General features: G+C 38.2%; 1 protein-coding gene across 2 annotated transcripts; it reads right to left on the reverse strand.

Annotated features, from left to right (window-relative positions):
- Positions 1-3092: 3092 nt before the first annotated feature.
- Positions 3093-16353, reverse strand: LOC146003722 (PEST proteolytic signal-containing nuclear protein-like). 2 transcript variants are annotated; one of them, XM_083142112.1, is made up of 4 exons: positions 16284-16353; positions 8931-9112; positions 4840-4970; positions 3093-3388 (listed from the first exon to the last, which is right to left on the reverse strand). In XM_083142112.1, the coding sequence occupies exons 1-4, from the start codon at positions 16315-16317 to the stop codon at positions 3259-3261; spliced, it is 477 nt and encodes a 158-aa protein (XP_082998238.1). In that variant the 5' UTR covers positions 16318-16353; the 3' UTR covers positions 3093-3258. The 2 variants fall into 2 exon arrangements, with proteins under 2 accessions (XP_082998238.1, XP_082998239.1); XM_083142113.1 differs by having other exon boundaries at positions 8931-9129; positions 16284-16311.
- Positions 16354-24663: the final 8310 nt, after the last annotated feature.

Genomic DNA, 24663 nt, shown 5'->3' on the forward strand with positions numbered 1-24663 from the left:
ACCTCTTAGTTTCTATTATTTGCATATAACTTAATTACATTACAATGTTATTATTGTATCATCATTTCTATTTTACATTCACTATTCCCAGATGAGGCATGCAAGAAACAATAAAAATATGTATGCACATTAATGTAAGAGGAGGGATTTAGTGTCGTTATTTCTGAATTCTAAGCAAGCGTTGTGTACGAGAGAAAAACCATTTTAACATGAAATATACGAGGGTTGTTCAATATATACCAAGACATCTCCTGTACAAGATAGGCTGTAACCTTATTTAATAAACAACACTTGAATGTAACTTCATTAAAAAATTTAACACTACCATTTCATCATTCTGGTATTCCATGGTTTCTCAGCTTCCTTGGTCTAGTTTCCACTGTACAAAATGACTACAACGAATGATTTTGCTTGCGTAAACAAAAAAATTAATAACTGGAGAATTGTTAGTGGAAATATCACTCCTATTCTAAATATGCATGCTACTGAAGACTTATTATAAGTACCTTAAATTTCCATGAAAATTAATACATTATGCTGCAAATATGTTTCAAAGGTCAATGTTCAATACAATTTGAAGAACTTTACATGTCTTGCTCTAGCTTATAACTTCAAGACACTACTTTTGGCCCATCTTGGTCAATGAAATTATCAATGAGACATTTGTGAGCAGTTTAATGCTCATTTGATAAGACTTGATGCACGCAACATAATTGCAAGAAATTAACTATGTTCTACACCCATGAAAGACATGCATCCCAGTCTCAAAAACATTCTGAATACATTCAACATTCATGGACAGAGAATCACAAGAATGAAAGTTATGTATTGAGCAAAGGAATATTATACTATTTCACATTAAGGCAGTGTGCTGTAGGGGTGTGACGAAGCTCATGTTGGCCAAAATGGAGATTCAGAAGTGTAACAAGAATAAAAAACTGATACTTTAACAGATTCTGATAAAGAAACCAATCTGATTTAACTATGATGTTGCAAAAATTACTCATTTTGAATTTTAAACGTGAGTTTTTTTTTATACAAGTGTCTCAAGTCGCACAACCTTAATTTTGATGTCGTAACATGAACACTAGGAGAGACATTCACACTATGTTTTCTGCATTATGAAGCTTCATCCATTTGCATTTAAATACTTTTGATTGGCAGTTCATTCTATACAGTAAACACCAGAAATGAATCAATGGCTCAAGCCAGAGTATTTTTTTTTCTCCCAGAATGCCAATTTCGGATGAGAATAGATTATCAGGAATTATTGCAGGGTCATAATTTGCAGTTTTGTTAAGTTGTACCGTACTAATCAGTCGTTTACGACCAGTAGACCTCATATGCAGCACTTGATGGATTTAAAAATAGCAATTTTATGGCTGAAGTTAAAACAATGACATTTTAGTGGCTTGTAATCTTGGTTAGCTACACTAGCAGTCCAAAATTTTGTCAGGAGATAGATGCAGGCAACATATATTCAACCTGACCACACAACTGCATGAAAAATTAAAAATCAAAATGTATGTGGAATTGGTCTACAAAATTGGCCATAACATACGTAACTTACTTACACTATGGATGCACTAGTGTTGCCGGGAATATTTAAACTGGGTATTTGCTTCTGATTAAAAAACAAACAAAAAACAAAAAACAATCATGAACAGGATAATGGAGCAAATTAATTACATTTCTCTTGAAGAAAACGAAGTTCAAAAAAGGCAAATGGGTTGACTGATTGAATACCCCTCCCCGTCTTTGGTGTATTCCTATACAAATGATCATAGTTGGTTTGACCAAAAGTTACATATCAATGGATTTGATTTATACATTAATATATTTCTAAAAGTGTCTATAAAGTGCAATCAACTAAAAAGTTTCAAAATGCCATCAATAAAGAAGATTCTTCAAATTTAAGCTTTGGGTCTAGCCATTTAGATACACACAGTTACACCTTTTAGATATTGCTTTCAATTGCAACTTGTGCATTTCTGAATTTCAATACATCTTTAAAATCTTGATGTAAGTTATAAGTAACTGTTCCAGATAGAATATGAGATTAATCTTTAGATGGAAAGAAAAATTTCAAAAATTATTAGACGAAACAGAATAAGTTATTGAACAAATCAAAACTTGATTTTTCAAGAGACGGTTTATCAGCTTGCATGTTTTTATCGTTAGGGTACAAAAACTCAGAAAAATAGAAAATGTATTTGATAAGTTGATTTTATTGTGGAATTTGACATGCAGAGTTAGGAGTTAATTAAAATGACAAGAATACCAAACAATTATTTTTGAATGTGGGTTTTCATTTCAATGATTTCTAATTTTTTGTGGATCTGCACACAATCAGAAAATATCAAGAGGTCGAGTGTGTTGCAAGATTTGCATCAGACAACATTTATTACAGAAGACCAAGAAATCTAGATAACGTAAATCTGGATTTCAAATCACTGTGTCGGTTTTGAAAATAAAATACATTGATAATGTGGATAAATACTGTATATATTCTGGATGTCTGTAAACCAGATAATATTTAATATCCAGTTGCATTTTTATTTCAAATGGACCTCCCTATTATCTATTATGTACAAAGCACAAATAAACACATGGATAAAATATAGGATATTTTTATGCAAAGGGAAAAAAAATAGAATTTGTAAAGTATCAGTAGTGGTTCACTATAGGTGGAACAATTTGTTTCGTCACACCACTAGCGTGCTGTAACAGGTTTCACAACTGTAACAAGATATAAACATGCCCAATTATTTTGTCTTACAATCCACAGACAGTTAGTGAAAACAGTTTCTATAATTTCATAATTTTAATATACATAGATATTCATGCAAAATAATAAAAAAATCACACGTTATACATGTAAACATACTTGCTGACAGGGCACTCAATTCAATAGTATGAAGTTCATTGCAATTACATGTGATTTTAACAATTTATGTACAAAAGTGTCATCTGTATAACATCACAATAGAGATTTCTTTAAATTAACTCTTATTTACGTGACACACGTAGTTCGAGTGTTAAAACAACGGTTCATTCAGATTTTTATTTTAATTTTCTCTTACAACCAATCTGCCTTTTTTTGAAAAGAAAACTTGCACATTACGTTGGAATGACTTTTGAGCTTACTATTTTCTTATTTGCATCTGATTGTACTCGATCACAAAACTGCCTCTGGCAGAAACCACTGCTACTTCAGCACACAGACTTGCTACCCAAGAATGCAGTGTCCTTCATTCTTCACTCGGAGTCACGCAAATCTGGTTGGTCCATTGCTCTCTTTAGAGACTTCTCGAATATCTTCTTTGTGTCACAGAATCCCTGTTTTGTCTTTCCGAAAGAATTTGGTCCAGCGGATGTTGGTGTATCTCTGAAATTAAGAAATTATATGTAGAATGGGATGCTTAAGTATCATGCAAATTGTCCATCACCATGTTTATCCTTGTTGTTTTACACACTGAGAGCTCGAAGAATTTAAACAAAATGCCAAACAATCAATTCCTTATAAATATGCAGATGCAAGAGAAAACTAATGAAAATAGTCATAGACAATTTGCTGAGCAATACTTGTGCATTCCACTGTACTAGGAATGGGAGAAAGAGTAATCTGTTCTTTACAGTGTTTGAATTTCAAAGGGGAAAAGGGATGGCAATTTCATTTGTTCTTGAGAATGTGTGTACTATCACGACATTCAAAGTAATGAGTTACTTCTAATGCAGTTACAAATTACTTTTTTCAAGTAATGGTAATTGTAACTAGCAACATTAGCTATTTCTGAATTACGTCTTTGTGATAAAGAAATGAAGAATTTCTTAAAACTAACGTGAAAAAAACAAGTGAGTGGAAAAAGTTGCATAATACTGAACTGCAAAACCTATATTCATCTCCTGGTATTAGAATAATTAAATCAAGAAGACCAACGGGAGAGAACAGAAAAGCTTTCAGGTTCCTTGTTGGGAGGCCGAATGGTACGAGACCTGTATAAGGATATGTCCAAGAGTGGATTAGACTTGCACAGAATACACACACCCAGGGTGAGCTTCAGCTACTGGGCGGGTCGCAGGTGGCAGATAGCGAATAGCCATCAGATATAATGGTTAGCTGCGAATAAGGCATAGCCAAATAAGCAGTTCGAGACCGAGGCGGCAGTGCTATCCGGGTCAGTAGGGAGTGATCTGTGGCAGGATCACACCCATTAAAACCCAGAAATGAAGAGGAAGATTGGTTGTTAAGGTGGGAAAGGAAAATACTGAGGATATTTGGAGCGGTAAGAGATAAAGAGGGATGGAGAATGAGAACAAATATGGAAGTACAGGAATTGTTTAACCAGCCAGATATTGTAGTGAAGATCAAACAGGGTAGAATATGATGGGCTGGGCATGTTCAGAGGATGGAAGAAGCATGGGTTGTCAAGAAAATATTCACTGGAAAACCGGAAGGGAGAAGGAGAAGAGGTGGCCCCGGAAAAGATGGATAGAGGACGTGGAAGAGGACCTAAGAAGATTAGGAGTTAAAGGATGGAGAAGAAAAGCAGAGGATCGAGATGAATGGAGAGAGGTAGTCAGGAAGGCCAAGGACCTACAAGGACTGTAGCGCCGACCAGTAAGTAGAATAGAGACAGGTGGTAGACTTATGTTCCTGCAGCAATGAATCTTGAGGTTTAGGAGTGCCAGAGAGTAAGTTAGTTGCAACAGGAGAAGTACTGTTGGGAAACTTTTATTTTAAATGAGTTCTATTTTCCCATCCAATTCCCACTCTGCATTCAAATGTTACTTGGTTCGCATCCAAGGGACTGTTGGGAATAATGCAGAAGAACTAACCTCCCAATGTTTCTCATCCTCATTCGGGCTTCTGGCGGCATTTCTTCCGGTTCGTCCTCCTCGTCCACGTTGAAAGCTGCTGCCACCGACTGTGACTTTGGTTTCAAGGTCGACACTGGGGCCGCAGCTTTCTGCAAATAAACACACACATGTCAAAATTGCAGAGACAAGATTATTCCTCTTGTAAACTCATACAGAATTACTAGGGATGGCCAAATCCAGATAATTTTCTATCCCAATATCCAAATTGTCCTGATGTTCAGATTATCCAAATTATCTGGATATCTAAATGTGTGCATTATCCGGACAGTTCTGTTGTTTGTCCATTTTAATCCACATATTCTGTTATTTGTCATGTTTGAATTTCACTGTACATATTTTCCACAAATCCTTAATCAAATCTATACTATCTCGATATCCGTACATTTGAATTATCTGGACATTCGGATACTTGGATATCCAGTTTATCCGAGGCATCCAAACGAATATCGGATAATTTTAAAACTGTATGTAAATTATCTGGATTTTGGGGTCATCCCTATTGATTACTATCTACTAGAAAGTACTACATTTATTTCTATAATAGTGTGTTACCGAGTGAGTTTTGGTGACAATTGTTCGTTATTAGCATTTAAAACGTTAAATTGGATATTTTGCATAGTCCAGTGATTTTAACTATACTTATTCTACATTCTAGCACTTTGTTTTGAGAAAGTAGCTCTTCTTTGGTCTTTAGGTGAGCAACGTAGAAAAGCACATACAAGCTAGGAAAAGCTGCATGTACAACATACCATCTGGATGCTCTCTAGAAAAGAGGCTTGATGAACACAAGCAGCAGACACGCAAAGGTGGAATACATGCAAAATAATCTACCACAGTTATTTTTAGTGTTTTTTATTGATTTTATCTGCAACGTTTCGTTCTGGTTTCCCAGAACTTTCTCAAGCTACACTAAGATATACGTGGGCGTACCCAAAAGAAACCAAACTAATTTTGTGGTGGGCAGAGATTTTGTAGTACCGCATTTTGCCACTAGCGAACCTTCCTGAGTCCGTAAGCTGAGTGCCGTCGCTGAAGCAGGTCAGGACAAATTTCAGCGGAGTTTAGAGTGACAGCTGTTTTGTGTGATCGTCGTTTTTGCAATGGCTGATTTTCGGGAACAGCGTGCGGCGGTGAAATTCTGCTTCTTGCTCAGAAAGAGTGGAACAGAAACTCTTGAAATGTTAAAAACGGCATACAAGGACGATGCTATGGGGAAAACTCAAGTGTTTTGAGTGGTTTTCCCGTTTCAAAAATGGTGAAATGTCAATTGATGACAAACCTCGTTCTGGTCGTACTTCGACGGCCCGAACACATGACAATGTTGAAAAAATTCGTGAAATCATCAACGAAGATCGACGACGGACCATTCAGAGTTTGTTCCGCAGGGTCAGATAGTTAACCAGGCTTTCTACTTGGAAGTTTTGAAACGATTGCACAACAGTGTGTGGCGGAAGCGGCCTGATTTGTGGCAGTCGGGTGACTGGTTTTTCCATCATGACAATGCCCCGGCTCACACAGCTCTGTCTGTACGACAATTGTAGACCAAAAATGGTATGATACCTGTTCCTCAACCCCCATAGTCACCTTGCCCCGTGCGACTTTTTTTGTTTCCTAGAATGAAAGGAGACATGAAAGGAAAGCGTTTTGCTGATGTTGCTGAGGTGAAGAAAAAACAAGGGAGGAGTTGTCACGCATCACAAAAGATGACTTTAAAAAATGTTTTGAAAAATGGAATCCAAGAATGGACAAGTGTCTTAATGCAAGTGGAGAGTACTTTGAAGGGGATTGAAGGTTTGTACTTAAATTGTGAATAAATAAGTTCACAAAAAAATTAGTTCGGTTTCTTTTGGGTACGCCCACATACATACAAAAACACAACCTCACATGGCTAGCCAGTCACTATACACTTCCAAAGAAAGAATGTGTCTCCTTATTTCCTTCTAGGTAAACTGGTTTTTCCTTGCAGGTGTTCCTTACAGCTGGCTGTTTCTCCCCCTCCCCTCCATCCTGTAACCTACTCTTCTTGTCTTCCCTCCCCTCCTCCTTGTGGTGACACTGACCTCTTTCTCCTTTAACTCATCTGGCAAGATAAAATCTTCCATTTTTGTGCAAAAAATTGAAGGTGGCTCAGGAAACTTAAGTAACTTACTTTCCACGTGCTTTTTTAACAGTTCCACCCATTTCAAACCAATTTCCCCTTCATTTTTGTTTATTTTCTCCCCCCTGTTTATGTACAAGGGTTGGATAAAAAGTAATGGCAACACTGCTGTCCCGTGAAAGGGGTGAGTCACAGCGCCACAAGCGTTTCGTGGCTGATAAAGGAATGTCAGACGAGGAAGTATAGTGAGTGGAAGCGATCGTATGTTATTCAGTCAAAAACAGCAGTGCTCTGAAGCAGAGGACGAGAGTGCAAGCACCCTAACAATATGTTTAGGCAAGAAGAACAACGTCTCTCAGGCAGACAGTCAACGCAGCCTACTACTGCCTTCTTGTAACACCACCTTCGTCTCGCATTAAGAATCACCGGTATATGAGACCGTGTGATTACGACCTTTTTGCCAAAATGAAGGAACCATTGGGGGTGAAGCACTACGACACGCGCGAAGCCATCATACGTGCTATAGGGCGGTCACTGCGGGACATCGACAAAGATGGATGCGCTGACGGTGTACGACGCCTTCCATACGTGTGGCAGAAGGTCGTAGAGATGGGGGGCGATTACATTGAAGGAATATAACACATGCTCCTCTGCCAATACAATCAAGTACCAATTATACCAGTGTTGCCATTACTTTTTATCCAACCCTTGTATATGTGCTTTGTCTCTGCTACTTTTATCTCTATTTCATTTTCCCTCTTCTCCTTCATTTGAACTTTCTTGATCTTGTGCTCATTTGTCAACATATGCTCACTCAATGCTGTTTTTGGATCTTGCTCTTTAATTCTTTCCTTGATGCTTCTCCCGGTCTCTCCTATGTACTTGCTTGTACATCCACCACATTCTACCTCATATACCCCTGCCATTGCAAATTCAACACTCTCCTTCTCTCCTTTGTATTCATTAAACCATCTCTCAATGCTCCTTGGTGGCTTGAAAGCTGCTCTTGGCTATATGTATATTACTGTAGCTTGAGAAAGTTCTGGGAAACCAGAACGAAATGTCCCAGATAAAATCAATAAAAACCACTAAAAATAACTGTGTTAGATTATTTTGCTGGTACAAAAAGTGGTTCTGCGAACTTTCAAGAAGGACTTTGATAAGGTGGAATAGATAGATCAAAAACAGCCAAGCAGAACTTTGCCCCTTGCAACTGCAGTATCATAATAAATTATTATTGAGTGTGCATGCACACGCACGCACGCGCACACACACACACACTCTCTCTCTCTCTCTCGAAATGAAATCACACAGGAATAATGGAGAGTGCATTCTGCATTTTTTTAAGCTCCTGCCTACAGATATTTTTAAAGTGGAGGCCACTGACTCAAATTGCAAGAGAAACCATATTTAAGGTATTTCTTTAGGCATATAAACATCCATTGTAGCAAATTTAGTTAACTAACATGTAAAAAAAATCATATTCACTGACGTACATGAATCATAATGTAATAGACATGGACCAATATAGAATGTATAAATACCGAAGCCATTATTCTGCAGATCTGATACAACAAAATGGCAGAATTTTGTACTAAATTACAAGCTAATTGTAAAAATATTAGAGCAGTCAGTGGCGTGCCCAAGGGGAGGGGGTTGGTTGGGGTCATAACCTTCCTCCTCCTTTGGTCCAGCATTCCTAAAAAAAAAAAAAACGTTACAGGCAGGAAAAATGGCAAAATGAGGACCGACTACTAAAAAGCGTATACATAACCCATCCCTTTCGGAAATCCTGGGCACGCCACAGAGAGCAGTTAAAATATTTTTCAGGGTTTCAAGATCAGTGGGAATAGTGATGATATTACCATGAATAACTTTATAAATATTTTTAAAATTTTGGATAATTATCATTTGGATCAAAAATATCATATGGCAAAAAAAAAATACATACCTGAGACATAATTCGGATCTGGATACCCTTCTTGGCTGCTCCTTCAGAGCCCTGGTCTGTAGCCTCTGGCTGCTTCTTCATAAGCCCAAACACTATCTTCTGTTTCTTGTGTGTTTCCGATTTGGTTTCCTCGGCAGATCTCTTTTCCCCAGGGCTCTGGGTCTCCCCATTTTCCAAGGACCCTGAGTAAGGTGAAACACTGGCAAAGTTGAGACAATGGCACAATTATAAACTACCAGTCACTCAGAGTAAGAAAAATAATGATTACACTTTTAAAAAAAAATCCATAGAAAAGAGTCTACCCTCAATTTACATACTTATTCGGAATATTTATACACTAAAGAAATAGTGTTGTATACGAGAGTGTGTAGAAAAGACAAATAATACGAGGAAGAGTCAGTATTTAACATTCCCTATTTTTTTCTGGATGTATTTACCGTAGCAAGAAATGAGCATACAGGTATGTAAGGAGGATATGTGCACCATCAGAATTCAGTCTGTGTGTGAAAATGGAATGCTTCACAACGGAGCAACGTGTGCACAGTTGACAACAATATGGCGAGTGATTCTCAACCAAAGGTTTTTTAAATAGGAAGGTTCACAGAATACAACGTACTACACACCATTGTTGCTAACCACGTAACAACATGCCGAGCGATTTCAAACCGGCGTGCTTTTTGAATCACCCTTTATATGTAAAAATTGTAAATGTATATCTTACCCTAACATAACTTGCCATGCATTCAGAAAAAAAAATAGAGAATATTCATTACTGACTATCCCCCGTAATTCCATCTTGTCTAAGTTTATTTTTCCCCACAATTTACTGAGAAATTTATTCATGTTTGTTAATACCTCAAGTGATACAAATCATATACTGCATAATTCTCGTCGATAATTATTGTTAGGTCCATATATTATTTCAAACAGATTACTTTGCATACATTTTTTACCTAATACAAGACAGAGAGAGAGACAAAAGAATGAAAAAGATAAGAAGAAAAGAAAAAAATAATGGAGAGAGGGGGTGAGTGGATAAGGTTAGATATCTTGACATCTCCTATACTTATCTGTCTATCCACAAATTACCTATTACCTAGTGTCGGCAAGTAGGGTTAGAATATTTACCTGTAAATATTCTTTGGGTAAATACTCTGGGGTATCTATCCAAAATGGGTAAGTAACAGGACTTTTTCATCTTATACACTACTTAACATGCTATTTTCTTGCAATTCATAAGCCCCGTCTAGATGGCTGCACTTTTTGACACTCGGTGCAGTGCAGGTGTATCCAGTGTCAGGGTGGTGCAAGGAAATGACGTTCAACCAACTAGACGGAAAGCGGTGTTGAAGTTCAGAAGATTTAACAAATGCCTGTCTGCTGCTTTAAACGGTCATTTGATTAGTTAGCACGCACCACGTGACCGTACACCACACTTGCACCGGTCCGGAAGGTAGTGCAGATGGCCTTTTCTATTCTCTTTTTAATCGAGAATTAGCGTTCAAAGGAGAGAGGAACATAAGGTTAATTTTTGACATCGCATCTTTCCACAAATTAAAGAATTACTCCTATTTCATTAAGTGTGAACGGGTACAGCACAAATGCCTTCTGCTCGAGCTTAATATGTATACAGTTACTACTTAGTTCGTGCAGACACCAAATACACTACTTGACCCAAAATCAACGAACTAGACGACTTGGTGTTGCACCGTGCAACCAACTAGACAGGGCTATAGTTAGTGACAAAAGACCCACAGCAAATGGGAATACATCTTGCAAGGTGGCAATTTTGTTTTTAAATTTGTTATATTGTGATTGTTTCTTTTTTACACCAATATAAGGTACTGATTTAACAGCGAGCAAAAAATTCTAATTTTTCATGCATGGTTACTCTTGAGATTTAGTATTTTAGTAGAAATTGGATTATCTCAGAGCTGACCATAGAGACCTGGAGTAAAAACAGTCACCTTCGGTAATATCAATGCATTGCAATGAGAGTAACAGCAATACAAAATACCTGAAAAATAAGTGTTATTCAATTCCTCCTGTAAAAATATATATCCAAGTATTTTTTTTATTATTTGAGATTGTTAAAACTTCAGTACTAAGAATAAAATTGGCATTAATAATCTACTAGGCCTATTGGTTTGATTTGGTGTTTTTAAGTCCACTTTATGCACAGTATGGCTAATCGGGACTGGACCTACAGTTTAAAGTGGGATCCGAACCACTTGTGCCTCCACCGGGTATCGAACCCGGGACCCCTTGATTACAAGGCAATGACGCTACCACACTAGGCCTATTGAAAAGATAAGTATGTACTTTATCAGAATAATAATGTTTACTCCATGTCTCTAAAGAATAGCTAACCCAATTTTCGCAAAGCTCTGGAGCTTGTAACAAACAAATAAAATAAATAAAAGTAACATCATATCATGGGAAAGAACACGTGAAAAATCAGATTTTTTCCCCTCACTTCCACACAGTACACCCTGGACTACATTTTACAAACTAATGAGGCTCTGGCATGTGGACTCATGGTCAGTGTAATCCTCTACGGAACTATGTTGTGTGTTGTCCATGTTTGTTTGTGATTGTCCCTCAATCTCTTTCGTCTTATCACCGTTCATCCTCAACTTCACAATTAGCCAAAATTGGCAGAAAAGTGAAGTAAAATAAACTAAATCCATCAGAATCATCAATCTCCCGAAGACTGGCTCACATTTTCCTTCTTATAACACCAAAATATACCACTTGTTTGTTTATTTTCCTTTGGTAAATTTCTCGTATCGGACAAACGGCTGAAATTTGCTAGTTCATTTAATTTGAATATTCGTACTTACGTATTCTGCATTGAGAAACATTGCTGAAGGTGGCATTTTGCTTATTTGACGGAAATAAGCTCTATTTGGGACATATCGAGTAAGTTTTCTTCGTTTCTTTTTGCCTTCAGTGACATGCAATATGGCGGTCACAATTTCACTACCGTACTCGGCATGCAGTGTTTCCACCCCACTGCACCCAAAAATACCTACGTAGCCCCACAAACCATTTCCGGTAAGGTTAGGTTAGGTAGGGTCACGTATAGGTTACAATAGTTAAAAATTGGTTTCGAAAAAAATATGCATAGCCCCACACACCATTCTCGCATAGCCCCACGAACCATTGTCACATAGCCCCACAAACCATTTGCGGAAACGTACCTTCTTCAGTTACAAAAACACGTGTTTCGAAACACTAACCGGCATTATGTCATCACACACAGGCTACATCCACCTGGAAGTAAATGGATGCAAGAGCTTTCGTGCATCGGTCACACATTTATATCGAAAAATAGATGATTTACCGGCAAAATTTAATGAACGATGCGAGAAAACACTTCCCCGAACTTCCACAAGTATAAAGAAATTGCATTCGGTAAGTAATTTCTCCTGTAAATTTCAAGAAATCAGTTTGTCCGATACGAGAAATTTACCTTTCCTTTGAATTGCAAAAATATCCTTCTTCTATATCCTACATACAGGGTGTCTCATAAGTTATAGCACAAACTAGACACAGGTGAAAGTACACGATAATAGAAGCAAAAAAGTCTCAGTAAACATGGGTCTGCAAACGAGAAGTTTTCGAGATAATCGCAAATGTGTGATTACAAGTCGCCACCGACTTCATTGTTTGTAAACATCGACCTAGTTGGTAAAATGCTAATAATGTGTGCAAATGTGTGGTTACATGCTGTCATTGATTGCATTTTGTAACACCGAGTGCTTTATTCCTTGCGCGATCCGAGGTTTGCTCTTTCTTTAGAAAACAACATTTCCGAGATGTGGTGTTGTAATCAAACAGAACATTTCCGAGAGGTGGCGTTGTAATCAAACAGAAAATTTCCGAGAGGTGATGTTGTATGGATACATTCAGTACACAGTCTAATCGTACTTTGGGAGTCATGTCAGTTGTGCTGGACTACGTAGTGAAAATGGAACCTTACTACAATGAAGAGTATGCGAATATGCATTTTGTGTATGGTTTGGCTAACGACAATGCACGAGAGGCTGCACGATTATACCAAGAAAAATACTCTGCTCGAAGGCATCCCGAGAGTCGCACATTTACTAGGGTACATCAGCTCCTCAAAGAACATGGTAAGAGAGCAGGCACACCTGCACACACATTACGCCTGAAGTTGAGGATATGGTGTTGGAAGCAGTAGAACACTCTCGAGAAACCTCGACGAGGAGAATTGCCGCACAAGTGTCAGTAAGCTGCAATAGTGTATGGGGAATTTTACATTGCAATTCATTCTACCCTTACCACCTCAGAGTTCAGTATCTCAGTGATACAGATTGTGTTCCTAGAGTGACGTTTTTGTCAGTGGATGCAACGACAGGTTGTACTCAACCCGCGTTTTGCAAGTAACATTTTATTTACAGACAAAGTGGGGTTCACACGCGATGATATTTTTAATTTTCATAATTCTCATGTTTGGAGTGTAATAAACCCACATGCCATTCCTGAGACACCACATCAGCAATGTTTCTCATTGAATGTGTGGTTAGGGGTACTAGGTGATCATCTCATTGGACCACACATTCTTCCAAGAAGACTCAATGGACAGAGGTACCTTCAGCTTTTGCAGTATGATCTTACAGGATTGCTTGAGAATGTTCCCCTTGATCCACGTCAGAGTATGTGGTACATGCAGAAATCATCAAAGATGGATAGGTCGAGGTGGGCCTGTACCGTTGCCTCCAAGGTCACTGAATCTAAATCCTTTGGATATTTGTGTCTGGGGTCACCTCAAAAGCGTAGTGTACAACACTCCCACTGACACGGTTGAAGAACTGGAACAGAGAATTGTACTTGCTTGTGACCAATTCCGAAATGATCCGGGGATGTTTGAAAAAATTCGAAACTCAATACGGAATCGCGTACAGTATCTCCAGATGGAAGGAGACACTTTCAACACCTCCTTTAACAGGTACGAGTGTACAGTAATTGTAACATAGAACATATTGAAGTAGTGCTGTATTCCTTGTTAAAGTAAGTAGAATGTTCAATAAAAGCAATGAGATCTCCTGATTTTTCATACTGTATTATTGGTATTTTACCAAGTAGGACGACCTTTACAAACACTGAAGTCAGTGACGGCTTGTACCCACACATTCACACAGATTATTAGCATTTTACCAACTAGGACGACGTTTACAAACAATGAAGTAAGTGGTAGCTTGTAATTACAGATTCACGGTTATCTCAAAAACGGCTCGTTTGCAGACCCATGTTTACTGAGCCTTTATTGCTTCTATTATCGTATACTTTCACCTGTGTCAGTTTGCGCTATTACTTTTGAGACACCCTGTAGAACAAAAAATCATCACAACCACATAAAGAATAAACTTCGGGCATTCACTATGCAATTTGTGATAAATACATACTCTTTCATTTTTTTTGTTTTGGGTAGGTAAGTTCCAATGTTCCAACTCTAGTGATGACAATATTTTTTTTTCTAATTCACAGGTTGAATGTTACTTAGTGCAACTTACGGTAACAGTTCAGATTGTTTTATGATTTTTTCCAACTTCTCCTAGCAGAAAGACTAATTATCATAGAATTTTGGAAATCATTGTCACACGAAATTTGAACCGGCCCAAGTTCCTTTTGTTTTATTGCGATTTATCATGCTACGAATGCAATTTTTACATGGTTTGATTTCGATGTACGTCTGTTAACACATAAAGTGGAATTTTAGCGATTACTTAAGTTTTGTTCAATATATGCTTTCGTGGTTAGGTTTGGTTCCCTTAGCATTAAAATAAATTTCCTAAATGCATTCTACTAAGGTTCCGAATTACTTCTACGATATTTACTGTCGCTTGTCGACTGAGAATATCTTGTCCATGATAAGTGCGTACGGTAATTTTAAAGTTGTTTCTTTCAACATAAATAACTTTTTTCGAGTCCAAACAGTGCTCATTATTTTAAGGAAGGTCCAAATTTCGTGTGACAATGATTTCCAAAATTCTATGATAATTAGTCTTTGTGCTAGGAGAAATCATAAAACAATTGAAACTGTTACCTTTGAACCTTCCTTAAAGTAATGATCATTGTTTGGATTCGAAAAATAAAAATAACCTTATGCAAGCATGCACACTTCCCATGGACAAGGTATTCTCAGTTAACAAGTGACTAAGTATCGTAGATTAGTGGGAATTAATGTACAAGTACATTGGAACCTTAGTAGAATACATTTAGGGACTTTATCTTGATGTTAAGAGAACCTGACCTGCCTAGCCTAAACAAGAAAGCATATATTGAACAAAACCTTAAGTAATCGCTAAAACTCTGCAGTATGTGTTAACAGACGTAAGTCAAAATCCAAGCATGTAAAAATTGTATTCGTAGCTTGATGAAATCGCAATAAAACAATAGGAACTTGGGTCAGTTTTATTCAAAGATTATCACAACAAAATATGCATAGTCTTTTCCAATACTTAAAATACTAGAAGTATAATTAGGAACTAGAAATCTCCTTTTGATTTCAAGACATATTGTGCAACTTACATAGTGAAGAGTAATGGACAGTTTTGCAGAAAATGTAATACCTCAATGATAACAAATATTATTGAAAACATTAAGAATGAATATCTAAATTAAATTAATAGCTTGAACAGTTAGCTTCTTCATAGGACACAGTTCCAAATATGTTTTCTTGCAATAGCCTATGTTTAGAATACTGGGGAATAGTTGTGAGTGTTCATCTGAAGTTCAGAGAAGCTAATGAGTGTTTTAAAATGCAGGAAGTATTAATTTTCAATCAATTGCATCGTGAATGTTGGACTTTACAAGTGACCATACTCGTAAATTGCTATCTGAATATTTTCGCATGGAAAGTGTGTACGGACATGTATGCAGAAACTGAAGGGAAATTACACATGGTAACACACAGGATAATGCCAAGAGTAACCTAACCTGACCCTCCTAATATACTGACATAAGCAAACAGGAGCATAAATTTAAAAAATGCTGTAGAATGCAAAATAATTGCGTCTCTTGTATCAAGGGCAATTATGATTAAAGTTACTACACAATTTTGAACATAACTGATTATACCATTACATGGACATATTTCAGATTAGGAATTTTCGGCATTAGTAATTTAATAAAACAAGGAAATATAATTAGCGGCGTCATTATCTAAAATTGTGGTGTTTATTCTAAAACCTCGGTGTTACTGTATACAAGTAGTGAACATTCTTGGATATATAGGAGGAAAAGGTACTTATTAGAGAATTTGCAACTTTTAACTTTGGATAAAAGTATTGAAGTAGCTATAAAAGTAAATTAAGAATTTACAACCTTTATCTTTCCTACTCCTCGCCTCCGAAGCCATTTCGATTCGATGTTTAGTGTACGAAAAACAGTAATCTGTGAGTGAACAAGAAAACAAACCACAGACTATTGAAAAATAAATTTAACGTCCACTTGAATCTTGAGAAAGTTTTAGGCCAAATCGAGATATGTTTTACCATGGTTTTCCGTCTACAGTTTTTGTATTCAACTCGTGCCTCGATATGAGGGGTTTTGAGCACAAGTGACATAACTAAATTTTTCGTTTGGATAATTTAGAACTGTGAAGCAGTGGCGGCGGGGAGGAGTTGCAGTTACCCTCTTATTAATGGCAAGTCTTATCCTCCGAGAGAAGCGGGACGGGAAATTATTAAATCCAGATATTCTGGGCGGGAACAATGCACCAAATACCAATTAACTGTGGTCTATGCTGTGGCTTTAGAAAAATCGTGTACAGTGATTTATCACCAAAAAGCAAAAAACCTTCCAAAATTTCATCAACCCATGTACATTTGTTTTTCATAGACCCTATGTATGGTTGTCTCTTTTGGCTCAAATTTACCCTTACACCACACCTTCCCCAATAGAAAATTCTGGATAAACCCCAGCGAGGCGATTCAAGAAATTTATGTAGTCCGCTGGTCCAGAAACACTTTGGTAACGACAAAATTTCTACTGATGCTCCGCTCCCATCCATAACAATACATTTATTTACCCTTACATTTGCAGACTTGCTCAGAAGGTAGGAGATTTGGTTGTGAAACCATAATTTTGTTTCAGGAGGCAGGCACGTATCCAGGAATTCCTTTCGGAGGGGCTCAACACCAATTTTTGTATGTTCAAGACCCTTGGTGGCAATTGGGTTCCAAAACCGGGGGGGTGGGGGCGGAGGCGTTGCAAGGAAAGTTTACTTTCTCTTGATAGACAAGGCTTAACATTAAGAGGCCATAATGTTGAGGCAAGAAAATAAGAAAATGGGGAGCAACTAACTATCCCTTAAATCGTCGCCACTGTAAGGCTGTCATTCTAATCAGAACGTGAAATCGGAACATTTTTTACCACTAGACTCCTCTGTTTCCATGCATTAACATTGTGTGCCGGAAACATCTCAGTATGTGTGTTTGTCCATTTCGTATGAGGCATAAAAGAAAAGCTATGGTGTCTTTTAACGAAGCTGTTACACATGCACGGGATGGACAATCCACTCGACAACGCGAGATTCAAATTGTGGGCTGCGAACTGGACGCAGACAGCTCTAGAATATTTCTCTCTGATTCGAGCCTGAACACCACTAACGTATCTTGTCCTCCCATGTTTGCAGCTCTTATAAAAGCCGAAACCCACCAAATTGTTCAGATTCAAGCCTTAGCACTCACAAGTGTTCAAAAATACCTGTCACAGCTTCCGCTGTCTTGTCATATATCGGCACGAAACAAAGGAAGTCTTCTCGAATACAGCTGGATCACGAAACAATTAATGCACAGTGAAAACCCTTCCGTTTCCAACACATCTAATGTTTCGTCTCCCAGTATGATCAAATGCTTACTCATTTATCTCCAGTGACGTGCCCAAGGGAGGGTTGGTGAGGTCATAACCCCATTTGACCCAGCATTGACCACCCAAAATAGTATGCGTAACTCCTCTCCCTTCCTGAAAATCCTGGGAAGCCTCTCTTTATCTCTGACACATTTTTTAAAATCAACTCACCAGAAGTTTTATCATTCCGTATTGGAGATTGAAGTAAGATGCATTCTTCTTGCAGGTTTGGATATGATCCTTTAGGGTGCTGTCGTCAGCTTGCCTTCACACCTAATCTTAACAAGGCCCTAATTTTCCATCCTTGTGACTTGGATTTTCAAGACTTAGGAAGGGTTCAGACCGAAGGGACACGCGATACATGTCGATTGGAATGGGCCAATCAACAGAAACGTTCCACACCGTAGCGACACAAAAGGCCGCACAACACAAACCTAATCTTCAGGCGACACGGTGTGAAATCTCCCTTATTACGCCACTGTCATTGTCCCCTCAAAGTAGTAGCTCTTGTTGACCACAGAAAAAAAAATTATCTTCAACCGGTGGGAATGCTCCTCAGTTTTCTTCTCTCTCTTATATTTTCTGTGCTTGCTCACTATATAGGCAACACCTTACGATTTGATATACACAGGACATGTACTATGTAGATATTTTAACAAAAAATCGGTTGAAGTCAAGGATGGCTAGGTGGCTCAGTTGGTAGAGCCCTGATTTGGGTCCTGGTAGAGCCTGCAATTTCCGCCTAAAATGTCTACATATGCAACATCTTCTTGCTTTCTCTTCTCGACATTCATAAAATTTTCGGCTGTCTCTTTATGGTAATTAAGTGTTTGAATGTGTTTCGAACCCAGTAGGCTTAAAGAAAAGTATTTTTTTATACCATGAAATTCTCGGACTGCATATACGAAATTTAGTTCTGTCAAAACTAAATCATCACTCAAAACTTTGATTTTCAGTTGATCTATGCAGCTTATTTCTGTTTTAATAAACCTCTCCAATATCCGGTATTGCTGAAATATTCACTTTATAGAGAGAGAGAGAGAGAGAGAGAGAGAGAGGCCTTGATCTCTTCGGCCCTCAAACCGAACAAGCACTACACTGAGGCCCCGGAAGTTCTGATGTCGTCAATGTCTTCATTTTCGAATGACTATATCTTATAAAGCAACAAGAGGACGCTGACTGATCTGATCACCAATCGACTGTATGAATTGTCACACTTAGGCTACCTCTGAAATCTCATAAACCGATAAATTGTACAGATCAACCGAAAAATCGTATTTATATCCTAATTATATTCTAGAACGTTCCGCAGATAAAACGATTCGTTAATATTGCCAGTAATTGACTCCTTCTCTAATTCAAGAACGTACCCTGTTCCGCCTTCCAGAGATTAGAAATTACAACGAATCGCCCTACGTGTGGCGCTACCTTTGTTGTGCAGCTTCCAAATGCTGACAAGTCTCTACATAGTGTTCAAGTGCGCTGCGACAACACCGAAAGCGCAAGAAAAGTTTACGTGCAATATTATCAACAACAGGGTTATAGAACATTCTCCGTTTTGCCTCGATAATTGTCTAACTACTTAAATCATCGTCACATTATTCAAAAAGCCAAAAACCTAATTTTATCTAGTGTAAAATAAAAAAAATCCTGGGTTGGGGCTCGAGCTACCTCAACTCCACCTTGGATACGTGCTATTAACAATAACAGGGTTATAGAACATTCTCCGTCTTGTCTCGATAATTATTTCTCCCAAATTATCATCACATTATTCAAGAAGCCAAAATCCTAATTTTATCTAGTGTAAACAGAAAAAAAATCCTTAATGGGAGTTTCGAGCCTCCTGATTCCCACCTGGGATACGTGCTAATATTCAAGACGCCAAAAGTCTAATTTTATCTAGTATAAATTGAAAATTTTCCCGAGGCAGGGCCCGAGCCACCTCATCCCCACCTTGGATACGTGCTGTTAATAATAACAGGGGTATAAAACATGATCCGTCTTGCCTCGATAATTATTTCTCTCCTTACATTATTTTCACATTATTCAAGAAGCCAAAAACCTTATTTTATCTAACGTAAACTGAAAAATTTCCTGGGGACAGAGTCGAGCCTCCTGTGCCCCATCTTGGATACGTGCTATCAGTGGCGTCTCGTGGCCTTAAATTTGGCCGGGGCTTATTTTTTGGCCGAGTCTGCTGCCACGCAGAATAAGAAATACATCATGGAAATGAAATAGGTGACATTTCAAAGTTGGACTTTTTAGATAACGACAGCACAGGACAACAAGATGTATAGCTTAACAAACTCTCGAGCCTTTTTAAACCCGAAGGTTTATGGTTGCAGCAAAACAAGCCTTCAATTTGTCCCAATCCTGAGCAAGATCAATCCTATATTTTCTATTCTCACAGATTTCCTTTAGGTGCATCTTAACGTTATCCCTCCATTTTCCTACAAGTCTCTTACAATTGGGTTTCCCAACAAGAATTCTATAAATTCTTTTTCCTCTCAAATTTGTGCTGGATGGTCTGCCCACGTAAGTAGTATTCACAATTATTACAAAACTCTTTTCAGTTGTTACGGCGTGCGCTCTAGAAGCTGGCAGGGGAAGTGGAGAGCGGGGAAACGACCTATCCAGCGCAACGAGACAGGCCGTTTAGAGAGAGAGACTGCAACGTAGCCAGAGTAGCGGGAAAGGGGAGTTGAAATCGAAAGAACCATGAAATACAGACGTCTCATTGTTCGCGTATGGCCTGAGAATGCGTATTATCCCCATCTTGTGGTCAGTAGAATACCGATAAGTGTATGATATCAAGTGTATACGTTGTAGGAATTCTTTCCAACTGTACCGAATGTTAGCTAGCATTGTCCATTACAATCATTGCGTCTTTGATGTTCCTTTCGTCAAGCGTATCTAAAAACTGCAAAAACCACTGAAAACTAGTTTACATTCCTGTAGAAAACCAGTGTGACTGGAACCTACGTGACAAACAATAATGCGCCCACCTTTACCCACTGGCACTTTTAAACCCCCTGTACCCTCTTTATTTTGGCAGATTTTCTGATGTATGTACGTTTCATCTAAATGAAATACCTATATAGGGCAAAGGTTCCTTATTTTTTAAGAAGATGCATTTTTTGCAAAAACGTTACTCTGGCTGTAACTATATCGGCTCTCTCCATCAGAAATCGTCTACCGTCATTGCTCTTTTTGTACTTGAATCCCATATACTTCAGCATCCTCCACAACGACGAAACTCCCCACTGAAGCTTATTTGCAGTGACGTGCACTGAGGAGTAGCTAGTCTAGCAGAGATAGATCAAGCAATCTCACATCTCGAATTATATTCAAATCACAATATTTATTGTCTTGTTAAAGCCACCACAGCTCATACGCAACACCTTTTTTTCCACGCTCTTCTCGTTCATCGGTGTTCTCCGCTTGCAAAGCTGGCTGGATACCCTAGCTCGCTCTTCTTCTGCCTGACCAGTTTCCAGGTAGAAACGGCGGCTCGAAAGAAAAGGAAGATTTCTACTTCTACCTCCCTTGCCCCCTCTCCCCCCTGCAATGGTTGAAAGCCCGTGCTTTCAGGTCCCCCAGTCTATCTCCTATAGGACAGATAGGGGATTGGTTTATCATAGATTTTTTTGTAAATCCTCTAAAGAACTCAGGGTAAAATTTTCTGCAGTTCTCTATATTTACACAACATTTTACACGTTGTACAATATGTATGTATAATATGGGATGTAATTTTATTATTTATGAAATGGGAACGTGTTATGTGCAGACAATCAGTGGCGGATTAAGCTTCCTCGCCGCCCCTAGGCACAAACTTAATGTGTGCCCTTCTAAAAAGAAAAGTAGTAACTTATTTGCAGTATTTTTACAGGCTAATATAACAATTAGTGAACATACTAAAATAAAAAACAAAGGATAAAAATCTACAACACACAATTCATTTTCTGTATGTGCTATACCTAAAATTATGTAATGTATTGAGAAATTAAATTCGCCACTCACCAGTCATAAATGAAGCCGCTTCCGCCTCACTTTGGTTGCAGCAAACTCGTGTGTAAGTTCTTCAAAGTTGATGTGTCCATCAGTCAAGATGTCTGCTTAGATGTGGAGAATAGATAACTCGTTCAGTCTTTTATTACACATGGTGAACGGAGATAAGTTTTCAGTCTTTTTAGGACCGAAAACGAACGTTCAGCTGAACAGTTTGTTTCCGCAGTACACAAAAATATTCTTAATGCATTGTCCACAATCTTGGATTGATTGATTGATTGATTAACTTTATTTTACTTCGCGTTTTGTGCCTCTTGGCTAATTTGCGAAGATGAGGATGAGTGATGAAAGGATGAAATTGATGAATGGACATTCACAAACAACCAAGCCCGACCAGGATTCGAACCCGGGACCCTTGGCGTCGCAGCGCGATTGTCCACAATCTTGTCTTACCTGCTATGAGTCTTTGCGATTTAGAAAAATCGTTTTCAGCATTCTGATTAATTCCACGTCTTAGAAGAATGTCAATTGTAGACTCATTCAGACACCACTCGGCAGGATCGTCACTAACGAAATTTGCACTCTCACTGTCATAATCAGGAACTCCTACGAACTGAGGGGAAACTACCTCAGGTGCACTTTCTTCCTCCACTAAACCCACAATATTTTCGACATTTTGCGTTTCACAGAGTTCACTCGATGTAGCCGCTTCCACTTCAATTTTTGAACTGCTTTCGGAAATCACTTGTTCCTTTCGCCTAAAAAACGTGTCCACTGTACCAAGCTTTTTCTGTAAGGTTGCTTCTCTTTCACGCTTTTCGTTTGCAAGTTTACGATAAGCCGCCCCACTTAACTTTGTTCGCTTCATGCTGCCTGCTGCATATAAAAAAAAATGCAAACGCACTAGCAACAAACTGAATGCACCAGCCAGAGAATACAGTAAGACAGAAACTAGTTGCGGTCCACGCGAAAGCTGCACTCACTCACTCACTTATCAGCAGTGTTTATGTGTTTTTTTGTTGTTTTTTAAAGACTGGCATTGTTACAGATGCGAGTTTCAAACAATCAGTCTTCTTTCCTGCCTGGCCATTAACAAACGCTTAGTGGAAGATCGAGGGGTATGTATTTACAAAAACAAACCAACAAAGACTGGGCAGCTTGCATTATCATTGTAAGCGATAAATGCCACAGCAAGGGTTAAAAACAAATTGATTGGCGCCTGAAGGAGGCAGAGCAGACGAAACATTTATAACACCATTAAGCCTTGTTTCCATTATTATGAAAAAATATAAATATGCTAGTAGACCTAGTGTCCGGGTACCAAGTCATCAATTGAGGCTCGGTGAGGCTCGGTGAGGCTCGATCGCCTTAATGGATTTCTCTCGTAAGGCGCAGTGTTGCCAACTCCTTACCCGAAAAATCACCAAGGTTGTGGCGCTCGTCGTAGCCTTTTATGATGTATATTTTGAGAGCAGAGTTGGCAACACTGTGGGGGCACTGTAGCTTTTTATGAGGGGGGGGTTATTGCCCTCTGTTTACATCTGGCAACACTACCGTAGATTTTTTGACAGTGTTGTTAACCTACTGGGTTTTTTCACTGTAAATTTTTATCAAAGGACCTGAGGGGTCCATGTATTTTTTTATGTCTGGCAATACTGTTGGGGGCCTAGTGTTGGCGACACTGTGGGGGCACTGTAGCCTTTTATGAGGGGGGTCTATTGTCCCCTTTTTATATTTGGCAATTTTATTGGATGTTTTGTTTGAGGCTCGAAATTATTATTTGAGGCTTGAAATTATTATTTGATGCTCGTCGGTGTTACCAACCTACTCTACAAAAATTCCACTATATGATCTTTTACAGGTTAAGCTAACCTACAAATAGGAGTTGGCAGTACTGACTTATAAACCTATTGGGTTCTCTTGGCATGTTTTTTTCATGATGTGTTGCTAGGCTATTGAGCATCTTGGCGTATACAATGTATATATTTTGAGAGGGGGGGGGGTTATAGCTTTTTATGCTGTACGAATACTGGAAGCTTGACAGCGACAACCAACAGAGTAGGTAAACCTACATCCAGGAACTGGCAACACTAGTTTCTAACAGTGAATTTGAAATAAAATATTAAACAAAATACATGAGTAAGCACTGTGATTACAAATAGTACCAGTGTTGTGCCCCCAACTTTAACTGGGCAACTGGGGGAAATAATTGTACAACAATTTGTACCTAATTGTACAATACTTGTACCTAATTGTACAACATATACACAGACATAAAAGAAAGAGTCTTCCCGTAACTTACTTCATGTACAATTTAATATGATTTTACAACTGTGAAAAGAAAGCATATGTGTTCTGTATGCACACATTTATTCTTATTTTTCGAAGTTGAATGAAAGCACATGTTTTTACGCTCTCGTAATACTGACCTTGCTCTACTGATTTTAAATTGCTTCCATCCGCTTTTTTTTTCTGTGTTATTTCCGCATGCACGCAACATTCGCTTTCAATAGACAGAAGGAGTGTTAGTATAGCAGGCTTCGAGTTTACAATTTATTAAATTAACAAATAAATTTATGTAAGAATATACTTGTACTTACCGAACACAAAATAATAAAAAGCACATGTGAATCTTTGCGTGTGTTCATGTTATATGACGACTGAGTAAAAAAATAATGTTGACTCCCCGAAAGATAAAAGTTCCTGGTTCGACATCAGATGCATGCAAATTTTATGTTTTGCTCTCCAAAATCTTTGATTTTTATGTTTGTGCTATTTGTCATACAGCAGAGGAGAAGAGGGGAGAGGGGAGGGGAGGGGGTACTATTAGCGCCATCTATTAGCA

The sequence above is a fragment of the Lepisma saccharinum genome, chromosome 20, assembly GCF_977018435.1.
Source record: "Lepisma saccharinum chromosome 20, izLepSacc3.1, whole genome shotgun sequence".
Taxonomy (NCBI): domain Eukaryota; kingdom Metazoa; phylum Arthropoda; class Insecta; order Zygentoma; family Lepismatidae; genus Lepisma; species Lepisma saccharinum.